General features: G+C 43.1%; 2 protein-coding genes across 2 annotated transcripts in view; one reads left to right on the top strand and one right to left on the bottom strand.

Annotated features, from left to right (window-relative positions):
* Positions 1-183: 183 nt before the first annotated feature.
* Positions 184-9629, bottom strand: LOC124259970 (UPF0489 protein C5orf22 homolog). The gene is given in 8 exon segments (XM_046694195.1): positions 184-923; positions 1866-1942; positions 1944-2067; positions 2993-3102; positions 4490-4991; positions 5868-6017; positions 7942-8087; positions 9457-9629. Coding segments are annotated over 8 exon segments (1320 nt in total). The 5' UTR covers positions 9517-9629; the 3' UTR covers positions 184-772.
* Positions 9630-9817: 188 nt separating this feature from the next.
* The window catches only part of LOC124259965 (protein arginine N-methyltransferase 5-like), a 37142-nt gene continuing 22322 nt past the window's right edge, over positions 9818-24637 (top strand). The window contains 6 exon segments of the mRNA XM_046694187.1: positions 9818-9934; positions 10309-10427; positions 12155-12240; positions 19708-19839; positions 20888-20991; positions 23533-23746. Of these exon segments, the coding sequence (XP_046550143.1) occupies positions 9843-9934; positions 10309-10427; positions 12155-12240; positions 19708-19839; positions 20888-20991; positions 23533-23746 (747 nt within the window). The 5' untranslated portion in view covers positions 9818-9842.

Below are 24637 nucleotides of genomic sequence, written 5' to 3'. Positions count from 1 at the left end.
TTATGCTCTATTTTAAGCAATAGAAGTAGGCTCCACACATTTTACACATGTTGGGAATCGAACTTGGATTGTTGGTGCGATGAGTGAATGCTTCACCTCTAGTCTAACCCAGCACAACTTGACTTTAAACACCCTAGGGCTAATGTGATGGGAATCAGTGACCAGGTTCATATACAGACAAACTTTATGGATAAACAACCTCTTTATTCTCTCCAACTTCTAAACAATGCCACTCAAAGAAGTGACAAGGTTCATCCTCACTGTCCAGTGTTCGTGGATGTGTATGTACCTCAGTTGTAGAGGTTAACTAACTCTGGCTTGACAACGGTTGCATCATAATATAATAAAGAAGTTATTATCCATAAACTGTTCGTGGATGTGGATGTGGATGTACGTCTGATGTAGAGCTTAACACAACGTTCCTACAACTGATTCATCCTCACTGTCCAGTGTTCGTGGATGTGGATGTACATCTGATGTAGACCTTAACACAACATTCCTACAACTGATTCATCCTCACTGTCCAGTGTTCGTGGATGTTTATGTACATTGATGTAGAGCTTAACACAACATTCCTACAACTGATTCATCCTCACTGTCCAGTGTTCGTGGATGTTTATGTACATTGATGTAGAGCTTAACACAACATTCCTACTGATTCAACCTCACTGTCCAGTGTTTGTGGACATGTTAATACATCTGCTTAAGATGACGTTCCTACAGCTGGTTCCTCCTCACTGTCCAGTGTGCGTGGACATGTTAATACATCTGCTTAAGATGACGTTCCTACAGCTGGTTCCTCCTCACTTCCCAAGTAGTGTTTTTGTATCTGGGTGTACACATACACCTCTTCCAGAGCTAGTGACACAGCCTCCTCGATGTAGTCTACCTGGTCAGGTGGGCAGTAGTCATCGTCACTCGACCTGACACAACACACAGACAATCATTCAGTAACAAACATTCGAATGAATAGAAGTCTAGAGCACTTTACACTAAAACAGCCATGTTGGATACAAGCTAATAAGCAATATCGTAACCAATCCTTTCGTAACAAGTTTTAGTCAAATGTCACAAGTATGAGGTAAAGTCTTAAAATGCCATTTAGAAGTGGCACACATAAATGTATGGATGTCAACTTCTGTAATTTGAGGAACTTCATCAGGTAATTAGTAAAAATATACTCTGAAACTAGCGTTTAAAATTCCCGCCTGCCCAACCATCCGGAACTGTCAATTTTCATCTCGAACGGTGAAATTTCAAAAGTAGCCTGTCCGGTGGTCTGGTAGATATTTTTACCCCTAACAGTAAATATTTCATAATATCAGACAGGTTCTCGTGTCGTCAGTTTGAGGTGTTTAAGGTATTATGAAAATTATGTTAAACTACATACGATTGTACAGTTCATGTTACAATAACCAATCATAACACATGTACTTTCAGTTTACCTAAACTCGGTGCATTGCCTGTTAGTGTTAGTATCATTGCGATGCCTACAAACAGTAAATGGAGCTTGCGTGAGTTGGAAATGGCAGTCACAGTTCTTTATTGATGAAAACCGGACAGGCAAGTTTCTATCCGGGCTGGTAATTTTTTAAAGTTACCACTCGGCTGTCTGGCTTGGAATTTTGGGAGTTATAAACACTGCTGAAACATTTCTCATATTACAAGGGATTTAACCTCCCCCAGAACCTCCATGGAAACCTGGAACAGGTTTTCAATAACTTTTTAAACTGCATGAAATTGTGTGTGATTATTCAATACACTTTATAAAGTTTATATATTCTGTCCATTCAAGTACTTTCAAGTATTCAGTCTTTAAATCAGTACATTTCCCAGTCTCGAGTGATGCCAGTTTAAGTGCTCACCTGGACACTGTGATGAGAGCCGGTCTTGGCAAAGCCTCCAGTATTTGTTTTGTTTCCTGTACCAGGGCACATATCTCCTTCTCCCGAGCTCACATGATGCGGCAACTCTGTGTCATCCATTGTACACCCAGCATCATGCAATATATCAAAGTCAGGCTCACAACTCTGGAAACTTGTCACAAGCTCGCGCACCATCTCCAGTCTGTAAAATGTGTAAAAACAATTTTTCAAAGATTATGCTAAACCAGTAGTACCAGTGCTCATCTCCTTCTACCTAAGGGAGATAACTCAGAAAGGCATTTGTCAAACTACAGGTTACACAACACCAAATGTTTTCCCATAGACTTCTATAGTAGCCTTATATTTTTTTTAAAATTATCCAGGCTATCAACAGCCATTCCATGTACACATGGGTACACTCTGGCCTTTAAACTACAATAAAACACAATATCTGGCCAACTTGTCCGGCTTGTTTTGCGAGCACAGGAAGCGGAACACATCAATCCCAGTTCCGCACCAAATGTCACCTACCGGAAAATATCTGTACACACAATAAGCATAAGTCATGGTGATGAAAATCACAGCACTGAATACTTACAAATTGTGGTCAGTTTTAATTACTGGTTGGATATGCTTTTAAAAAACAAAAACATCTTACACTATTTCATCCAATCACAGCTGTCACATGTCTCTGTATCTCATAACTTGTTTCCATACGGTCTGGCTCAGCGAGCAAGCGATTCTCATTTAGTGTAGTGGAACCTGTACGATGATATATACGATGACACGTGTCAACCAAGTCAGCGAGCCTGACCACGCGAACCTGTTAGTCGCCTCTTACGACAAACACGGGTTGCTGAATACCAGTGCTATCCCAGAATATTCTTGCATACAGGTTTGATGTAGGAGGAAAGCCTTAAGGGAGGACCAACGTGTTCTATTCTTTGGTGAAACCCAAAGTAATAGTGTGCAGCTGCCAAAACCTTGGAAATAACAACTTCTCCTGCGTATACACTGATGATCATCTGGTATACCTAAGGGACACAACTCTGTACAGCAAGGGTGGAAAACATGACTAGAGGACATTTCCCTTCTGTCCCTATCATTTCCACTGCAACAAACCATACCTTGCCACTTCCATTTCCACCTCTGCAGAAATATCTTTAGATAGAGTCATGATGGCCAATTTTAGGTCTGAGAGCTGTTTCTGTCGCAGAGATACACATCTCTGTATGGCCTGGAAAAAGAAATGGCCCTTGTATATTGTTGTACAAATGTTCTAACTGGAATGAAGCATAGATACGAGTGCATAATAATATATGCAGAAAGAATATATACAAAAGAATTTATTCAAGAAACTCAAGAAAAGGTTACTCCTAAAAACAAAAATACAGGCACCTTTACTTTGTAAGTTTTGTGCTGGAGTTGCCACGTTACTGGTTGAGAGAAAGATTTTCTGAATATGTATTGTTACACTCAGTCGTCAATAATCAGTCTTTGTTTTTGGTTGTTGTTTAACGCCGCACTCAGCAATATTCCAGCTATATGGCAGTGGTCTGTAAATAACCAAGTCTGGACCAGACAATCCAGTGATCAACAACATGAATGTAATTGGGATACGATGACGTGTCAACCAAGTCAGCAAGCCTGACCACCCAATCCCGTTAGTCGCCTCTTACGACAAGCATAGTCGCCTTTTGTGGCAAGCATGGGTTGCTGAAGACCTATTCTAACCCGATCTTCATGGGTATCTTTCATCAGTCAAAAATGTCAACAATGATGCTAGCCCATGCACTGTACAGTAAATTATGGTTGTCACAAATGCAAAAGGACCACGAATTCTTAGTTCATTATAACTGTTGTTTGTTACATGCATTTCTACTCAACTATACAAGTGACAAAAAACCAAACAGATCATTATATCCATCAGTTCATTATAAGTGTTTTCGTTACAGTTTACTCTATCTTTACCCCTTACACTGACCATCCCACCTGGTATTACCATGACAACATTCAACATACGTCCATGACATCACAATCAAGACATCTGTAACTAAAAACACATGATCACACATAGTACACTGTGTGATATGTAACAAACTGTCTATCATGTCTATATACAAGGGAACATTACCCTCATATCTCTCCATACATACCACTAGTAATATCTAAACCTCAGATCAGCACATGATAACACATGTTACACTATGTGAGATAGAACAAATTGTCTATATACAAGGGAACATAACTCTTGTAGCCTATGCATTCCACTAGTAATATCTTAACATGAAAACAGCACCTAACATCATTTATGCGTGTATACAATATCACACCTGGGAAATACACAAAACACATGGCACTCAGTTTTTTCAAGGTCAATGTAATATTTTCATACATTTTCTAATCCTCAGAGTGAGTGAGTTTAGTTTTACGCCGCCTTTAGCAATATTCCAGCAATATCATTGCGGGGACACCAGAAATGGGCTTGACACACTGTACCCATGTGGGGAATGGAACCCGGGTCTTCGGCTTGACGAGCGAACACTTTAACCACTAGGCTACCCCACCGCCCCTCTATGCCTCAGTAGTACACAAACACACAAAGTATTGATGAAGCCACAAACCTGACTGGTCTTCTCTTCAGGACCTGTATACTTGTATAGTTTCTTCAGCAATGTCATCTGTTGCGCTGTGTACATTCCCTGAAAAGGATTCTTGGTGGAGTAGAAGTCTAAATCAATATCCAGAATAAACTGCTTACTGCCTAGACTTTCTGAGAGTTCTTTAAGGCACGAATATAAAGATTTATTGAGTTCCGAGCATAAATTTTCGTCAGTGTAAACATTTAACGGCTCATCAGTCTTCCTCTGTTTGGGTGATGTTGGTGAATCTGTGGACTCATCCTTGGTGTCTGTCTTTACATCTTTTGACTGGCTCTTGTCCAGGATACCTGATGCTGTTTCTTTGTTCCTGCTAACTTTAGAAGCCTCTGTTCCCATGGCAATGTCAGACCACTTTTCTGGCACAACAGTGATGACAGTTAAAGATACTAGTTTCTTCTCCACTAGTTCTGATTCAGGAACATAAAGAGTCTCACTCACAAAGTAGCTTTCTGTGCATGTGGTTCTGCAAGATGGTAAGCATGGTAAGGTGACACACTTTTGATATTTTTTTAACTGACTGGTTCAAAGATTGGAGCCAAATTTCACAATTGTAAATTTATTATTATTTACAACATTGCTCTATTTCTTACAGCCTGCAAACATAAAATTGGCGTAGAAGTCAATTCAACCCATTAAATTCTGTACACCCTAGCAGTGCCAGAGCTTGGACGTGAATATTGCTTAAAGCTGTATCAGCAAATTTGCAGCTAATTGCAATGAGACAAGTGACAGATATAACTCCAGTGTATGAAATAAGGCCCGTCCTACCGCCCGAGACAGGCTAGATTTCTGATGGACGGTCCAAATTTACAGCTAGCCAGCCCGATGGTCTGGTAAAATTTGGAGATGTTTCATACATCTGAGTACATTCACCAGATCTTGGTGTCTGGTCTAGTTAAATCCATTGTCAGCCTGGGTTTTAGGCTTAATTCATACACTGATAACTCATAATTTTTAAAAATACCAACTGAACACTGGAATGTTCAGAACAAGAGTGAGGCACTGGATAACTATCCTGCCCCATAATCCTGACAATAAGTTCGGTTGTTTGTTTGTAGTTTAATGCAGCACTCAGCAATATTCCAGCTATATGACGGTGGTTTGTAAATCATTGTGTCTGGACCAGACAATACAGTGATCAACAGCATGATCATCAATATACGCTATTGGGATATGATGACATGTGTCAACCAAGTCAGCTAGCCTGACCCCTGATCCCGTTACTCGCTTCTTACAACAAACACATTCAATGTAGTGATTTAACCCGTTTGAGTCACCTTCGACAATCATATGGAAAGGGACTTTTCATCCTGTTGTGTCCTATTCAGTGGCTACATACCTGATGGTTCCAGTGTTACAGCATTTGCCAACATAAAACGTGAAATGCTTGTCTTGTATCTGAGTGCACCAGGGCGGCTTCAACCAGTAGATGTCCTTGATGTGACCAGCATGCGCTAGTGGAAGGATCCAGTTCTCTATACTCAAAGCACTGTAACCATGGTAACATAATCAACAACTTCATATGGGAACTAGTGGAAACAGCTTTATTAGAATCAATAAAACAACAAAATATAATTAAACTATGGATTATTTTATCTGCATTGAGAAGTCATCGGGACATGTTTTACCTTGGTAAGGGACAAAAAAGAAATTTTCCTCAGAATATTAAAGAAACATCTGTATTATGTTTCAATAAATTTGCATTATGTTACCTTTTTTCAAAGGTGACAATATCTAGTCTATGCCGAGATTTTGTAATGAGTGCCATGTGTGATTTTCTCTGTAATCAACATCATTCATTTTAAGATTGAATCCAATGATTCATCACATATCCTGTGTTTGCAGAGAAGAAAGTTTGGCTTAACGCAACTTTAAACATTTATTCATTTATGAATCGCAGCATGTCAGCCTGCATTGGGACTTGAGTTGATGTTACACACAAGATGTTTAATGGCTAGCTTGTCCGTTGTCAACGAGGGTGATGGAGACGCCACTGATCCGTGATAACATGACTGAGTTCTGTCTAGAAGAAACGCTTTAGCATTATTCGCGCAGGGGAAGAAGTTTAGTTTCTCGCGCGGGGACAATCAGAATTACCGAGGCCTTCTGTAATGATCACTTTTGAAACAACGTCGCTGATTGCACAACTAAATCTGATTGCCTCCAATCACGAATCTTGAACGCTCACACCATGAAAGGGCCGTATTAGAACAGAGGTTACGTAGGAAGATATGACAGGAGTAACCTCTGTGGGAAGAGAATGGTCAGCTTGATGTTGGAGTGAAGTTGAAAGTGACAGGTCCAGGATGTTTACCACTTCAGAGAAAACCCATGAACGTAGAAATGGTGCTGTTAAACCTTGAAACACAACCAAGGAAAAATCAAGGATTCGAACCCACTTGGGTTTCTGGCACACGTACAACATAACAGGCCACTCAGCATAGTAAGGATGTCACAATACTGGTGCCTCAAGATACAATACGTATCTTGATACTGCGGTCATGAGGTCATGATTCTGTGAAATATCACAACTTAAACAGTAAATAACTTACTCTACGTTGCAGTTTGCAGAATGTGCAATGTAGTATCTTAGGCAAAAACGAAGTTAGCAAGACTTGTTATCAATGCAGTCTCACGTTCGTCATAGGGACAAACAGATTATAACAGGCTTTAGTAAAAGTCTTTATATGAGACATTGGGGCAGCATCAAAATAATAATCAATATACATCAAAATATGAATCGATAAGAAAGCAAATGTCTCCTTTTGTGCAAAGCTTGGAGGTGATGCACCAGTGCATCAGTGAATCGTGACATTACTACAGCATTGGAGTGAGTGAGTGAGTTATTATTTAACGTCACATCGGCAATATTTCAGCCATATTGTGACGAGAACATATTTGATTTTGAAATGAAATATATGTATATTATAAAAAACCTGCCGACGAAGGACAGTAAAACAACTAGAATATCACAGATATGTATGTAAAATTAGTAATGAAATCTAAAACGTTTTAACTATAGGGGAAAAACAATACAGTATAAAAATGGGCTATAAATCGCCAATAACTGAAGGTAGATCACCATACCAGGGACCATGGGGACTTACATTACTTTTGCTACCTGCATGGACCCTAGTTGGATTTACACCATCCCTTCAGCCATTTGCGACAGAAGAGAAATCTAGCCATAAATTAAAAGCACATATATTCTACGATTAAAAACCTGGTACACTTAAATTGACTAAATGTTTTGGGACTTATGTACCCTCTCAGGTACAGCATTGGAGGTGATGCACCAGTGCATCAGTGAATCGTGACATTACTACAGCATTGCAAATTGCATTGCCTCAGATGACTGGGCTATCCATGCAGCAACGAAGGAAACTTCACTGTAACCAACACAAGGTACTTACTCATATAGTGCTTCCTTCACAAAGACTGTGTCAGCCTGCATGTCCACAGGGATAAGCATATCAGGATGAGAGTCAAAATGGATCAAGGTTAGATCGCTGAATGGGAGATGTTTCGATCCAATATCTCGATGGATGAGAGGAACAACCTGAAATACATGGTACAAATAATCCTTTGGAAATGAAACGAGTGGTTATCTTTCAACAAGTTTAAACTGAGCATTATAATGGTTCACAGAAAACCAATTCAAACATTGAAATAAGTCACTGTAACTGGAACAGCTTGTCAAACCATGAAATTACAGGATTTCGTTTATTGCATACCCTCTTCTAGAAACCTTGGGCAGAAATTAATTTTGAAAAGCTGTTGACACAGAATCTATTATTTGTAAAGGGCAGTTCTTCTGCAATGTTGGTGTTCGTAACTCATGTATGAAATAACTGAAAATTGGCAACTCACTACTGAACTCAATCCCTGTTTCTACAGTCATACAAAAGATACATTTGGAGGACACGGTTGTGGTAGAGTGAAGGAAGTAATCATTACATGCTGAAAGGTAATGCATAGTTCTGACTTCCGAGCCACACTCCGCCCACCTTGGTTACTGTTGCTACATCCCCCAAGCTTTGGGATGCCGAGCTGTCAAAATGGCGGATACACTGTCAGGCACCATTTGTCTGTTGACAGTTCCGACACAATATCTGTTGCATTCTTGCCAGATCATTCTACTTTGACGCAGAAATCGCAACAGAAAGGCTTAAACTATTTTTTCACTGGGTTATAGCCATGAGATACGAGTTTATAGCCATGACAACACCTCTGACATTGATGCCATGTGCTGGCGTTCAATGTCGAAGAATCGGAGCCCGCATACCCTCCATTTGAGGATTGACACAAGCGCCGAGAAGATCATTCACAGCTATTGTTCTTGTAAAGCTGGGTAAGTATGTCACTGATAAGAAATTGGTAAATCCTCATATAAATCACTTAAAATCAGTGAATCGAATAACTAGTTCCATCAAATGATGGACCCAGCCTATATTGATGTCCTGCAGTCTAACCGATGCCTAGCATCCATTATTTGGGCACGGCATAAGATTTAAAGTAGGAGCAGGGGTGTATAGGATTCACAACGTTTCAGATAGGAAATTTTGGTATCTTCTTCACACTGACCCAACTTCTACATGGCGATAAATAGAGACATGAATCTGCTGGTTTCACATCTTTAAAGAGGGAATATAGCATCTACTTGACGCTGGCCCAGGTTCTATTCACTTCTTTATTTTATTTTTGACTGAGTGTAAATTTAAGACATGGCGATAAATATTTGAGACAGCCATGTATGGTATTTCTGCCGATTTATATAGGATAAACGGTAATAATCTACTTCAAGCCCCATACATTTACTACATGCAATATTAGCGACGTTCAACAGTACAATTCATTAAAAATCATAAGTGAATATGTAAAGTTCTATGAATAATATTAATAAAGATATATCAGATACATCTACTAACCTCATGATGATTCTCAACAATGAGAACTGGAATGTTTTTTCGACTTTTAATTTTAGACATTTGTCTGAAATATTTTGTTCATGTATGGTCGCAATATCTCTAAGCTCTTCCCTGAATCATTTCAAACATTCCCGCGTTAGGTCACTCTGTTTAGCAAAACATGTGTTTCATGGGCGCTGACATTTTTCAATTCAGCAGTAAATGTTTCCGTCTTTGATTAAAGAGGAAAGCTTGACCGCACACTTCATATTAATTTAACGACCATATATGGTCTACAGTAAGAATTTACGGCCTACAGAATATTTGCTTTATTTTATTGTCATCCAGACTGATGATAACTATTTACTAGTTCCACACTGAAGATAGTGTTGAGTGTGGGAAAGAAAATGCCAAAAATGTGTGCACGTCTTTCGTGTGGTAGAGATTTCCATTGCGTTCCAGACATTAATACAGCCCTCGACACAGCATGCAAATCTGGGTAATTAGATGTGGATAGAGACATGTTATGATTAGTCTTAATTTTCGTGGTAGAGTCCTTCAGCTGAAAACTCTGCTTTCGTGACACCTATTTTCGTGAGTGCGATGACATTTAATTGCTGCCCGTAGGATCATACAAGAATCTTTGTTAATGTTGATCTGTTAACTGTACAAACCACTTTCTGTCTGTGGATTTCGCTTTATGAGGATCAGGTATACACTTGCCAATGTTTTTATTTTGGTCAGTGTCGTGTCAGCTGATTCGATCAAAATAATAGCGACAACAAAATAAAGCTGATGAGAATTGAATTCAGTTGTTGTTTTTTCTGTTCGTAACATTTCACTTTCTCCATAATTGTTTTCATATCTTCACAGGTTTGACTTTCTATGTCTTCCACTTGTAAATCCTCGGTATCGACGAGAGTTTATAAATGGCCCTGCGAAGAAAAGACCTGGTGCCCTTACCAGATCTGACATGGTGGTCTCCAGTCAAGGTACGAATCCTTGTGAGGGAGGTAGTGAGTGAATGTTACCATGGTTACAGTAACATTTGTGTCGTGTCAGCATGCAAATAAACAAGTCTGGACCAGACAAACCAGTGATTGACAACATATTCACCAGCATTTTACTAAACCTGCACTCCTGGATCCATTTGAATTGTTTTTGCACCCTTGATTTTCATTTGCCATTTTTATTTACTACATTACTCAGTCTAACAGACAAATCGGAATGAGAGTAACAGACCAGACTCAGTGATGGACTGGCAGTGTCAATGATATGGCAGTAAGTCCCACTGAATACATGGATGATTAGTATGGCTGAAGGGGTCCTTGTCGGTGCAGGTACTACAGAGATGTACCCTAAACGAAGTCAAATTACAGAAATGTACCATAGATCGATGCTCATGATGTTGATCACTGGATTGTCTGGTCCAGACTCGAATATTTACAGATGCCGCCATATAGCTGGAATATTGCTGAGTGCAGCTTAAAACTTAACTCACTCACTCACAAAATATTTGTAACTGTATATGCTCGTTTCTGATATAACACAATAAAATGCATCTAATACAGCAGTATGACAGTTCAAATCAAGAAAACAGCACAATGCGGAATGGGGTACGTTTCTGCATTCTGATTTTGGCTGGGGTACATTTTCTATAAACAGAAATGCACCTGGGGTACAACAAGTACCTGTGCCGGCAACGACCCTTCAGCATTATTATGATGAGGGGCGGTGGGGTAGCCTAGTGGTTAAAGCGTTTGCTCGTCACACCGAAGACCCAGGTTTGATTCCCCACATGGGTACGTGTGTAGCCCATTTCTGGTGTCCCCCACCGTGATATTGCTGAAATATTGCTAAAAGCAGAGTAAAACCAAATTCACTCACTCACTCATTAGTATGATGAAACACAACCAGTCTTTCAGAGCCTGAATATGTGATTCAGTATTTACCACATTTACCTTGTTTACAATGATGTGATGGGGCGCCTGGGTGTGTGGGTGTTCCTCTGTTCTTTTCCAGGTTTCTTCACAAGCTTTGTATTGCACTGTGGGTGAAATTCTGGAAGGGAATATTGGGGCACCTGTACTTTCAGCTGTTCCCTTGTTTGTTTCCATGAGTATGTACAGTTTAAACATGAAGTGGAAATTGAAGTATTACTCTTAAAAATGTATAGAGTGTTGAAAATATGTTTAGCATGAAGTGGACATTGAAGTTATACCTTATTTGACAATGTATCAATGTATGGAAAAATATGTATAACATGAATGGGAAAAAAAAGGAACAAAACAAATGATGTGATGGGGACCAACTGGTACACACACAGACAGAATGTATTGATTAATTTGTGAGGGCTTCATGTGGGAATAGAGATACTTCTCCCTCCTCCAACTTGCTTATGTGTGTGACTTTATGTTAGTTATGGACTTGTGTGTAAGTGTAAATTTGGTCTGATCGCTATATGGCTGAAATAAGGCCAATGCAACGTAAAACCTTCACTCACTCACCATAGATAATCTTGTTTCCTCTCTAAATAATTATTTTGTTTAAATTGGTATTTTTGAAGATATTGTCAGTGTTATTGTGTATTAATACTTGTCAGTATTTTTAGTTTTAACTTGGCAAATAAGGTATTTAAATAGCAAAGTGTAATTCATTTTAATATATTTGTGTTGCTACCAAGAATGAAGTATTGATGAATGTTGTTGTCTCCTTCCAGACTGGAGCAGCCTTATCGTTGGGAAAGTATCACCATGGTTACAGAATGATTCCAAAATAGATACCGTGAGAAAGAATTCTGATGCAGTAAGTCATTTATCAAGCTTTTATATAAAGCCGACAATTGATTGTTCTAGCCAAAACTGGGCATATTTCTGGTGATTTTGATAATTTTTCCTTAACCTGACTCATGATCTTTTGCTTATCTCCTTCTTCTATGCGAATGTTAGTGGAACACTTGAATCCCTTGTAGTTCCCTAAAGCGGACGTAAAAGTTCACTCACCCACGAGTTACCTCCCTTTTCCCACGTAAACAGTCATGTGACCAGCCATACTTGTCACTCTCTCCTTCATCAGGTGCTTTGCCAAGTACGTTGCAGGGGCAGTCGTCTGTTGCTGGGTCTAAGAAGAGGTCTTCGCAACGACCTCGCAGAGTAAGAAGAAGATGTCTTCATCGTCTGCGACACAGAAGAAGTCATCTTCAACTAGATCCTCGTTGAAATCAACTCGTCCCAGTAAGACAACACATCAGAGGTCGTTTAATGAAGAGATTGTGCTTCCTGACGAAGCAGACGTTTTTGCTGACCCTCCGATACTTCTACCTGAAGTACCTATTAGATCTGCTAGAATGGTGACGCAGTCGACCTCCACGACGACACAATCGTCTCCTGCAACTACGACAGCTGCTCAGCTGTTTGACGTCGGTCATCAGAGACAACATCAGCGAAGTAGACACACACAACACCTCAGCGTTCACGAACGCTTCATCCACACCACATCAGTTCCAGCCTACAGCGCAGAACTTCGATCCAGGTGACTTTATGAGGCAGATTTACTACGGAGATGATGGCCATGATGGAGCATTGGTTCGCCGAAGAAGCAGCAGCACGGCAGAACCCCACAATGGCAGACAATGTTCACAAACCCTCGGACCTTCGCGAACCTGAAAGATCTACATCTATGCCTCACAGGTCTACTACAACTAAAGACAACGTTCACGAACGTCTACAAACGTCCACATTCGCTAAGATCCTAACACTCTGATGACTCAATTAGCCCCGACCCTTGGGGGAGGAGTTCACCCGAGCACTGGCTCCGGGAGCGCTCAGACCCTGGGTTCCACAGCTGTCTCGAGTCTCGGCTTTTGTTCAGCATCGTTTCCCGGCGCAGGGGATAAGGGCTTTACCCTTCAACCCCTTAGCGCCTTGGCCAAAGAGCCGTTGAGTGTGCCAGGGGTACTGGTTGCCTCGGCGACTCGTGGCCTCCTTAGCGATGGTAAGTCAGGTCTTGACCGGATGCTTCTGCTGATGAGTTGTCAGGTGCACTGAGCTCGGTCGCTCTGTCACTACATGGCCATCTCGGGTCCCGGGACCGAGCTTAGGGCTCGACTAGGGGGCATGGGGAGTCAAATGCGTCAGCGCTTGTGCATCCCTTGTCATTCTCATTGTCCTCATCAGTGGCGGACTCAGAGGTTCCTCCTTGCGAGGATAGTTATGCTTCTGAGGATCGTGACATAGAGGCGATGGAAGATGATGAGGAGATGGAAGATGCCTTTGAGGAAAAGTTCTCCTTTACGTCTTCACTGAGGCAGGTACGCGATGGGATCGCTACTGTCCTGCCTCAGGTGGCGGTCCCTGAGTCCTGTCCGGATCCCTCGGATTTCAGCTTGCCTGGGGATGCTTTTGCTCCCTGCAAGGCTCCTGGGATGCGTTTGCGTATTTTGCTGCCTCTTATTACGGAAATTGTTAATCCACTCCTTATGGGCACACGGGCTAGGTTTGACTTATCAGACCTTAGTCGCCGTTATGTCATGGGGGAGGAGGATATATTTGAACCCCCAGCGGTTGACGAGTGTGTGTTCACATCAGGGTCACCCTGGGGGTTTGTCCACTCCAACATTCACCTCTACCAAACAGGGTCGGCGCCTACCGCCCTTGCCGGCTAATGGCTCTACACTGTGGGCAGCTTACCGTTCTTTTGAAGAACAATGCCGCAATGCTGCCCAGCAGTTGCGTATTGCGGTTCATTCAGCATACCTCTCCACTATGCAGCGGGAGCTGGTGAGCCAGGGTCGAGTCCCGATGATATCTTGTCTGTGACTCTCACACGGCTCGTGACTGCATACATTGCTGTGCGAGCCAGCTTATGTCTTCTGTTATGGGCATGCGCAGGTTGTGGATGTCGGTTTCCCGGTATTCCCCAGCCACTCATCAAGCCTTACTTTCACTCCCCTTTAGGTTGGGTGCTACCTTGTTCCCAGGGGTTCTGAAAGTTATCCGTGAGGCAGCGGAGGCGGTCAGTCAGTTTAAGGATTCAAAGCCTTTACTCGAGCACCCCTCCACTTCCCGCCCTAAGCCCTCGATGATTCCTCCCCCTCTTCCCACCCACCTGCTTCAGGTAGGGGGTCTGTTCAATGGCTAAATATCCCTCGATTACCTCAGGTGTCCCCGGCTCTGGTCGGCATTCAGTCGGCAGAGCAGACAGGAGAAGATTCGTATCCACCTGGCGGCCATGCCCAGTCGGTTCCCGGATACGACAAGTTTCCTACCATGGGGGTTCACTGTCTATTGCCTCACATCCCTGTCGGCGGCCGGCTTTCCCTCTTCCTGCCGGAATGGGAGAAAACCACCTCAAATCCCTGGGTCCTGTCCACACTCAGGGAGGGCCACTTGCCACAGTGGAAGCGGGACCCCCCTTCTTTCTCAGGAGTTCGGCACACCCAGGTGCCGGCCTCCCGGGAGAAGGCAGATGTTCTCCGCGCCAAGGTCCAGTCCCTGCTGGACAAGGCAGCCATCGAGGTGGTTCCAAGGGGCCAAGAAAGCATGGGGTTTTGTTCCACATATTTCCTGGTTACCAAAAAGGACGGAGGGTTCAGACCCATTCTGACTCTCAAAGGGCTTAACAATCTTATACAGGTACCGTCCTTTAAGATGGAGACACTATGTTCAGTCGAGGCAAGGGATTGGCTCACGTCAATCGACCTCAAAGACGCGTACCTTCACGTTCCTATTCATCCCGATTTCAAGCAGTACCTTCGGTTCTCTTTGGACGGGAAATGCTACCAGTTTCGTGTGCTCCCCTTCGGCATATCCACTGCGCCAAGGGTGTTCACCAAACTCATGCTAGTTCCAGCCCACATGGCCAGGTCACAGGCTCGGCTGTTGCCACCAGTACCTGGATGACTGGCTTCTCAGAGCTCTCGCCCAGCAGTTCAGTCGGGATACCACTCACGCAGTGATGGATATCCTGATCAAACTGGGCTGGATTATCAACCTCAAGAAATCAGACCTGGTTCCAACATGGGATCTAGTTTTCTTGGGTGCGAGATTCAATACAGAGCAGGGTATTGTCTCCCTGTCTCAAGACCGCATCGTCAAAGTTCACAGGACTGTTACTCAGTTTCTTGCATCCCCCGTGGTGTCAGCCCGGACATGGCTCCGGTTGCTAGGCACCATGACAGTGGATGTGGTTTGGCGTGCGCGTCTGAGGATGAGGCTGATACAGCAGGCTTTGCGCCAGCTGTGGTCACGCTCGGACAGTCTCGAGGCTCAGGTCGTGCTGCCAGAGTGGTTGATTCCTCACTTGCGGTGGTGGACAGAAGTCGGGAACTTTTCCAGGGGGATCCCTCTGGAGTTACCGACGCCAACACTCTCAGTTCAGACGGACGCCTCCCTCACAGGGTGGGGGGGGCATGTTCTCGGTGACCGGACAGTCTCGGGCCTGTGGTCGTAGCACAAGGTCAGCCTACACAGATTCCCATTCAGAGGTCAACACTTCCAATGGAGCGTCCTACCGTTTGGAATATCGTCGGCTCCGTGGTTATTCACACGAGTGACCAAGCCCATCGTCACCTATCTACATCGTCGAGGTCTACGCAGTGCCTTTTATCTGGACGACGGGATACAGGTTCATCAAGAAGCCAGTCAACTCAGAGTTGGAACCAAAACAAGATCTTCAGTTCCTGGGAATAAGATTTATCACAACACAGAATCGAATTGTGGTCCCAGAAGATCGTTGGGTCAAGATACAAGCCATGATTCCTCAAGCAGTCATCTCTCTGTTACCACTATGAACATGGCAGTGTCTACTCGGTCTACTAACCTCAGCGCAGGACTTGACTCACACAGGAAGACTACAGCTACATCTGTTGCAGCATTTCCTGGCAAAACTTCTGGATCCCGCCTGGACCTGATCTCGCTACTAGACAATCTCAAGATGTACCTGCTATGGTGGACTCACAGGTTGAATGTCTGCAGAGGGACCTATTTTCACGAGCCGGTCTTCGACACACGCATTTACGTAGATGCATCACTACAAGGATGGGGAGCGCATCTCGACAACAAAGTAGCATCAGGGAAGTGGTTGAAACAAGAACATATTCACATCAATCTGCTGGTAATGAAAGCTGTGATCAACTCCTTACAACATTGGTTGAGCTCACTGATCAACAGAATGCTGATGATTCACACGGACAACTCAACAGTGGCATTCTCCATAAATCGGGAGGGATCAACGAGATTACCAAGCCTACTTCAGCTCACCTTCCAGTTCAAAATCGCGGAGGAAGCAAACATCTGGTTAAGGGCGTGTCAGATTCTGGGAGCAAAGAACGTACCAGTAGACGCTCTATCTCGTCCACTTCATCCGTCACCTACGGAATGGATGCTCCACCCAGAGGCATTTCGGCTCATCATAATGGAAATAGGATCTCCCTGCATAGACCTGTTCACCACAAGGTTCAACAAACAACTACAGACATTCGTCTCACCAGTACCAGATCCTCAGGCCTGGACTACAGACGCACTGAGCATGTCATGGGAAGGACTAAACACATACGCGTTTCCGCCTCCGATTCTACTACCGAAAGTATTATTGAAGATCAAATAGACCCAAACGCTACAACTGACTTTGGTCGCACCCTATTGGTCAGTGAGAGTCTGGTTCCTAGATCTAGTACAAGAACTCCGAAGTCCAACCCTCAAATTACCAGAATGGCCGAACCTCCTCATACATCCGCACACCAAGCAAGTCCACGGGAACCCACTAATGTTCCAGCTACGCATATGGACTGTATCAAAACTGAGGATACTCCGCCAGAGCAGTGAAAGCAGTAACTTTAGCGCTTCACAGATCAACTCGTAACTTGTAAAACGACAAATGGCTGAAATTTGAGCAATATGCAAGCCGGAAAGGCTTCACAGCAATGAAAGCAAATCATCCTCAAGTGGCGGAATATCTATGTCACCTTAGATATACAAGGCATTTGAAAGGTTCGACATTATCTACATACCTGGCAGCTATTAGTACAGTTGTCACTATGAAGTCAGGCATCAAACTGACGAAAGTGCCAGAACTACTTGCTCTGCTACGCTCTTTTAAACTGGAAGACCAGCAAAAGAAATTCAGAGCACCAGCCTGGGATCTGAACGTAATTCTACGACATCTCATGAGTGTTGCCTACGAACCTCTTCGAGCTACTCACACAAAAATCTCTGTTCCTCCTTGCCTTAGCTACGGCAGCTTGAATGTCAGAGATACATGCGCTGGACTTTGGACGAACTAGATTCGACACCGTGCTGCAGTACATCTAGGACTTAGATGGGACTTTATTGCAAAGAATCAGTTGCCTGGCCAACCAGATAGACAGTTCCACGTCCCAGTGCTATCTACAATCCTCGGACCAGAGGACACCCAGGACCTATCCTTGTCTCCTGTCAGAGCCCTGAAAATATATCTTCAAAAGACTAAAACAAGGAGAAGAAAATTCAAGCGCCTATTCATCCCCTTGTCAACGGAGACATCTGTAGAAGTCTCAAGAACGACAATATCGTTTTGGATGAGAGCCGTACTGAGGGCCTACAAAGCAGCAGGATTAGAACCTCCAAGAGCTTCAAACCCACATGAAGTCAGAGCACTAGCATCTACACTCGCTCTGCACAGAAACTGCTCAATATCATCAATAATGGAGGGCTGCTTTTGGATGTCAGATACGGTGTTTGCCAACCACTACCTCAGAGACATATCCACCGAAGACGTCTCCGGCATTCACCAGTTTGGGCCACTTGTTGTAGCACAGCGACTAACAGTTCCACAAAGGCGCTGAGTTGGAAATCTCACCCTTTACCCTTACGTTGACTTTTTGATAACTTTTACTCTGGAGAAGTTTTAGTTTGAAAGTCCATGCGCACCGTCTAGACTAGACTAGCATGAGTGATTAAGACTTTGTACGGGTAACGATCTTACCTGTACATTAAGGGGTCACAACTCATTTATGATAAAGATCTTATCATAATCTATAGGTTGTTATAGATAACTAGTAAAAAGAAGATTCTAGCATATCTAAAATCCACATGAATCTATAAGATTCACTTGTCTGAGAGAGAAGTATGACAAGATTGTGGTCCCCACGAAAGTTTATAATGGAAGTTGGAAGAATAGGATCTAGGAAGTGCCGTTACACAGTTCCCATGGAAGGGATACAGAATGTATCTAAGGACAGCTGATGAATTCACGAAGTGGCTTGACCCACCTCCAATCCGTGGGATTCTATAAGCAAAAGATCATGAGTCAGGATAAGGAAAAATATGTAATTTTTAAAGTAAATTTGATATTTTATACTTATCCTGACTCATGAGGTCAAGCCCTCCCAACCTCCCCACTGAAGACACTTGAGGTTTCACAGTAAATCCAGGTGCATGGGCTAAATTCAGGATAGAGTGGCAAGTATTGCTGGTCACATGACTGTTTGCGCAGGAAAAGGGAGCTAACTCATGGGTGAGTGAACTTTTACGTCAACTTTAGGGAACTACAAAGGATTCAAGTTTTCCACTAACATTAGCATAGAAGAAGGATATAAGCAAAAGATCATGAGTCAGGATAAGTATAAAATATCAATTTTACTTAAAAAATTACATTTTCTTAAATTGTGAGTCTTTGAACATGAAGATCCAGTTTAGAATTGGTTTTAAAACAACCCATGCTAGTTGTACAGACGCCACCATATAGCTGGAATAATGCTGAGTGCAGCATTAAACAACCAACAGAACAATCAATCTAGTCATCTCCCATTGCATCCTTTGCAAGAACTGACAAACTGTGGAAACGTCACTGTCTGGTGATCCACTAGTCTTGGCCATCACAATTTGTTGTGCAGAGTTACATCTCTCGACCGAGGCAAAAACTTCCTTTATGTTTTGAAGCCCGATTTGCCCTGTTTATGTGTCTTTGTGTCGTCAACACCATACCAGGGGCTGTAGGGTAGCCTAGTGGTTAAAGCGTTTGCTCGTCATGCCAATGACCCGGGTTCGATTCCCCACATGGGTACAGTGTGTGTAGCCCATTTCTGGTGTCCCCGGCTGTGATATTGCTGAAATATTGCTGAAAGCTGCATAAAACTAAACTCACATACACAACACCATGCCATCACTTGTTGGTTTCACCTGTGGTGAATGTACCCCAGGCCAACATTACTTTAGGTCTTCATCCCATATGAAGCTGCCATGCTGTGACATAACCGAACTGCCATTAAAAACATCTCCTTAAAAACATTTCCAGGCTCTGAGGCAGGAGCTGAAGTATGCTGCTCATCTGGGGATGCCGGCCATTATGGTGCCGCTGAAGAGTCGAAACATTCTCAACCTGGCCCGCTGCCTCAACGAACACATGCTCTGCAGCTACTTCCAGCAGGTACTACAACTCCGTAGTATAGGCATCACAGGAGCCATACAGTCCGTTTGAGTCAGAAACGGACCGATGAATTGCAAATTTTATCATTGTACAAAATTGCCACATAAATATAAATAGTACACATTATTATCATTTACTAATACCCAACAGCTTTCTTATATTTGAAAATTTTCCGGACTCCACCAAAAAAGTTCTTTAAGAAACTATCATTAAAATTTTGACACAGTTCACTATTTGTTATGAGGGAGGAGTGCAGAGAAAGGGACAGCCAGGTGTTAGAGAAGCATGTGCACAAGTGCCCACCAAGTTATTGATTCATTAGCCTGTGCTGTGCCGTCTCCATCCTTTCTCGCACACCTGGCGAAATTTTCAAATATAAGAAAGCTGTTGGGTATTAGTAAATGATAAACATGTGTACTGTTATATTTGTGTGGCAATTTTGTACAATGATAAAATTTGCAACTTATCGGTCCATTTCTGACTCAAACGGACTGTAGGTTATGGTATAGAACTAACAGGGCCCTTTGAATACGACGTCAGTTAAACAAGCACTGATGAAGGAAGAGTTGAAGTCATGATCAGCTTTGGTAGAGGGCATCATTAAGAATGAGATCTTTTGTAATGGAGTTGTGTTTACGATATTTTGAAAAATGAAATCCAGTACCAATTTTTGGAGACAGTATTGTGAATTGTCAAAATTGCTATCAGCTGTAATTCATGAAGGAAACATAAAAAAATATAAAATTATGAAAAAACTCATTGGTGACAGTAGGACATCTGAGATGAAGGATGAATGATCGGGATTTATGATGTTATTTTTACAAGTTTACTGAGACTTGACACTGCAGTCTTCAACTTCAACAGTGTCGTTATACTGTGTGTATATTTACACTACTTTGTATGGATATCTGTTGTGAAATAGGAGCATCATTGTAGCATTTGGTAAAAGCAACTATTTTACAGAAACAAGGGATGAATCCATATGAATTACATTGACTTGATCAAGTTGTTGTCATGGTAGTATAATAATGTATTGTCCATGTTGTAGCAGTTCTGGATGCAGGTGCCCCTGGTGGCTCCGTGGGACCAGCGAGATGATGTGATCGAAGGACTTGATGGTGGAGATTCCCCCACTGAAGATACATGGGAATGGTATGATACCTTAATAGCCTGTGATCATCGAGTAGGCTGAAAGACATCCTGTTACCCCTGTGACCATAGAGTAGGCTGAAAGATGCCTTGTTACCTGTGTGACCATAGATTAGGCTGAAAGATGCCTTGTTACCTGTGTGACCTTAGATTAGGCTGAAAGATGCCTTGTTACCTGTGTGACCATAGATTAGGCTGAAAGATGCCTTGTTACCTGTGTGACCATAGATTAGGCTGAAAGATGCCTAATTACCTGTGTGACCATAGATTAGGCTGAAAGACACCCTGTTCCCCCTGTAACCTTGGAGTAGGCCATATGACACCTTGTTACCACTGTTACCTCAGAGTAGTCCATTAGACACCTTGTTACCACTGTAACCTTAGGGTAGGCTGTAAGACACCTTGTTACCCTGTAACCTCAGTAGTCCATATGACACCTTGTTACCACTGTAACCTTAGGGTAGGCTGTAAGACACCTTGTTACCACTGTAACATTAGAGTAGGCCAAAGGACACCTTGTTACCCCTGTAACCTTAGGGTAGGCTGTAAGGCACCTTGTTACACCTGTAACCTTAGGGTAGGCTGTAAGACGCCTTGTTACGACTGTAACCTTAGGGTAGGCTGTAAGACACCTTGTTACACCTGTAGCCTCAGAGTAGGCTGTAAGACACCTTGTTGCCCCTGTAACCGTAGGGTAGGCTGTACGACACCTTGTTGCCCCTTTAACTTTAGGGTAGGCTGTAAGACACCTTTTTGCCCCTGTAACCTTAGGGTAGGCTGTAAGACACGTTGTTACACCTGTAACCTCAGGGAAGGCTGTTAGACACCTTGTTACACCTGTAGCCTTGGGTAGGCTGTAAGACGCCTTGTTACACCTGTAGCCTTAGGGTAGGCTGTAAGACACCTTGTTACCACTGTAACCTTAGGGTAGGCCAAAGGACACCTTGTTACCCCTGTAACCTTAGGGTAGGCTGTAAGACACCTTGTTACACCTGTAACCTTAGGGTAGGCTGTAAGACACCTTGTTACACATGTAACCTTAGGGTAGGCTGTAAGACGCCTTGTTATGACTGTAACCTTAGGGTAGGCTGTATGACGCCTTGTTACACCTGTAGCCTCAGAGTAGGCTGTAAGACACCTTGTTGCCCCTTTAACCTTAGGGTAGGCTGTCAGACACCTTGTTACACCTTTAACCTTAGGGTAGGCTGTAAGACACCTTGTTGCCCCTTTAACCTTAGGGTAGGCTGTAAGACACCTTGTTACCCCTGTAACCCAAGTGTAGGCTGTAAGACGCGTTGTTACACCTGTAACCTTAGGGTAGGCTGTAAGACACCTTGTTACACCTGTAGCCTTAGGGTAGGCTGTAAGAGGCCTTGTTACTACTGTAACCTTAGGGTAGGCTGTAAGACACCTTGTTACCACTGTAACCTTATGGTAGGCTGTAAGACACCTTGTTGCCCCTGTAACTTTAAGGTAGGCTGTGAGACACCTTGTTACACCTGTAATCTTAGGGTAGGCTGTCAGACACCTTGTTACACCTGTAGCCTTAGGGTAGGCTGTAAGACGCCTTGTTACACCTGTAGCCTAAGGGTAGGCTGTAAGACACCTTGTTACACCTGTAGCCTTAGGGTAGGCTGTAAGAAGCCGTGTTACGACTGTAACCTTAGGGTAGGCTGTAAGACACTTTGTCACACCTGTGGCCTTAGTGTAGGCTGTAAGACACCTTGTTGCCCCTGTAATCTTAGGGTAGGCTTTAAGACACCTTGTTACACCTGTAACCTTAGGGTAGGCTTTAAGACACCTTGTTACACCTGTAACCTTAGGGTAGGCTGTAAGACACCTTGTTACACCTGTAACCTTAGGGTAGGCTGTATGACACCTTGTTACACCTGTAACCTTAGGGTAGGCTGTATGACGCCTTGTTACACCTGTAACCTTAGGGTAGGCTGTATGACACCTTGTTACCCTTGTAACCTTAGGGTAGGCTGTAAGACACCTTGTTACCCTTGTAACCTTAGAGTAGGCTGTATGACACCTTGTTACACCTGTAACCTTAGGGTAGGCTGTATGACACCTTGTTACCCTTGTAACCTTAGGGTAGGCTGTAAGACATCCTGTTACCCCTGTAACCTTAGGGTAGGCTGTAAGACACCTTGTTACACCTGTAACCTTAGGGTAGGCTGTATGACACCTTGTTACACCTGTAACCTTAGGGTAGGCTGTATGACACCTTGTTACCCCTGTAACCTTAGGGTAGGCTGTAAGACATCCTGTTACCCCTGTAACCTTAGGGTAGGCTGTAAGACACCTTGTTACCCCTGTAACCTTAGGGTAGGCTGTAAGACACCTTGTTACACCTGTAACCTTAGGGTAGGCTGTAAGATGCCTTGTTACACCTGCTACCAGAGTGTGTGGCAAGACACCATTTTGCCCCTTCCAAGACATAGTGACATCCTTTGCAATTCTTCACTTTCCAATTAGCCTCCTTAGGGCTATTACTTTGGAAGATAAATCCATGTCATCACCAGCTGTTTACATCTACAGGTGGCATCTGTTTCGCACACTGTGTGACTGCAACAAGAGACTGGGCATTTGTCTGGAGATGACCGCTGATCTACCCAGTGAGAGTGTCCTTGAGAGGTGGCTGTCCGAACCCATCAAAACAGTCAGCATGTCCACAAACCTGTTCCTCACCAACAAGAAAGGCTATCCAGTTCTGTCAAAGGCTCATCAGTCCTTCCTAAGGAGGCTGTTCAGGGTACAGTGACACAAACAACTTAACAACCTCAGGGTCTCATTTCTTTCTTGATACAGCTGAAGGGGCGGTGGGGTAGTCTAGTGGTTAAAGCGTTGGCTCGTCATGCTGAAGACCCGGGTTCGAATCCCCACATGGGTACAATGAGTGAAGCCCATTTCTGGTGTCCCCCACCGTGATATTGCTGGAATATTGCTAAGAGCGGGGTAAAACCAAACTCAATCAGTCAGTCAGTTGATACAGCTGAAGGAGTTTTCAGAGATGATGTGCTGGCCAAACCAGAAGCAGTTTACCCAAGACAATCATATCTTATAAATAGCCAGCTGTTTGACCTTGGACAGGGCAGGGTGGGATGGTTGTGTAGTTTTGTAGACAAGTAGCCTATAGGTTACCCTTCTTTAATGTAAGGAAATGCAATTAATTCAAATCAGCTGTGGTACTCAGATAATAACCAGTGTGTAAAGATATCACAACCCTTCCACAGGAACCTACTCATGAGTCAATCTGTTTCAAGGCCTCTAAGTTCCTTCTATGCAAAGTTAGGTAGCCACTTCCAAATGTAAACAATAAAGGCCATGCGATGATAATTATGTGGATATTTTAGGTGTCCTGTCGTTTTTTGATGCCATGGCATATACGTCCATAATCAGTACCATTTAATAAATATTTTTGCTCTGCATGGTTATCTTTTGTTAAAATGTAAGTAAAAACAAGTCTTAGAGAAGTCTGATTGACTTCAGAGCCTCATGATACTACATTTAGATTAGGTGGGCAAAGTTTCCTTGGAATAAAAGTATCCGGTGTGATTATAGAGAAATTGCAGGGAATACAGATATTCGCAGGAAGATTCACATTTTTCTTCTGCACAGTAGGGGCGGTAGGGTAGCCTAATGG

Source organism: Haliotis rubra, unplaced genomic scaffold (genome assembly GCF_003918875.1).
Source record: "Haliotis rubra isolate DU_JTF1 unplaced genomic scaffold, ASM391887v1 Scf745, whole genome shotgun sequence".
NCBI lineage: Eukaryota > Metazoa > Mollusca > Gastropoda > Lepetellida > Haliotidae > Haliotis > Haliotis rubra.
Note: the sequence above shows the minus strand (reverse complement) of the source record. Positions and strands in the feature narration are given on the sequence as shown.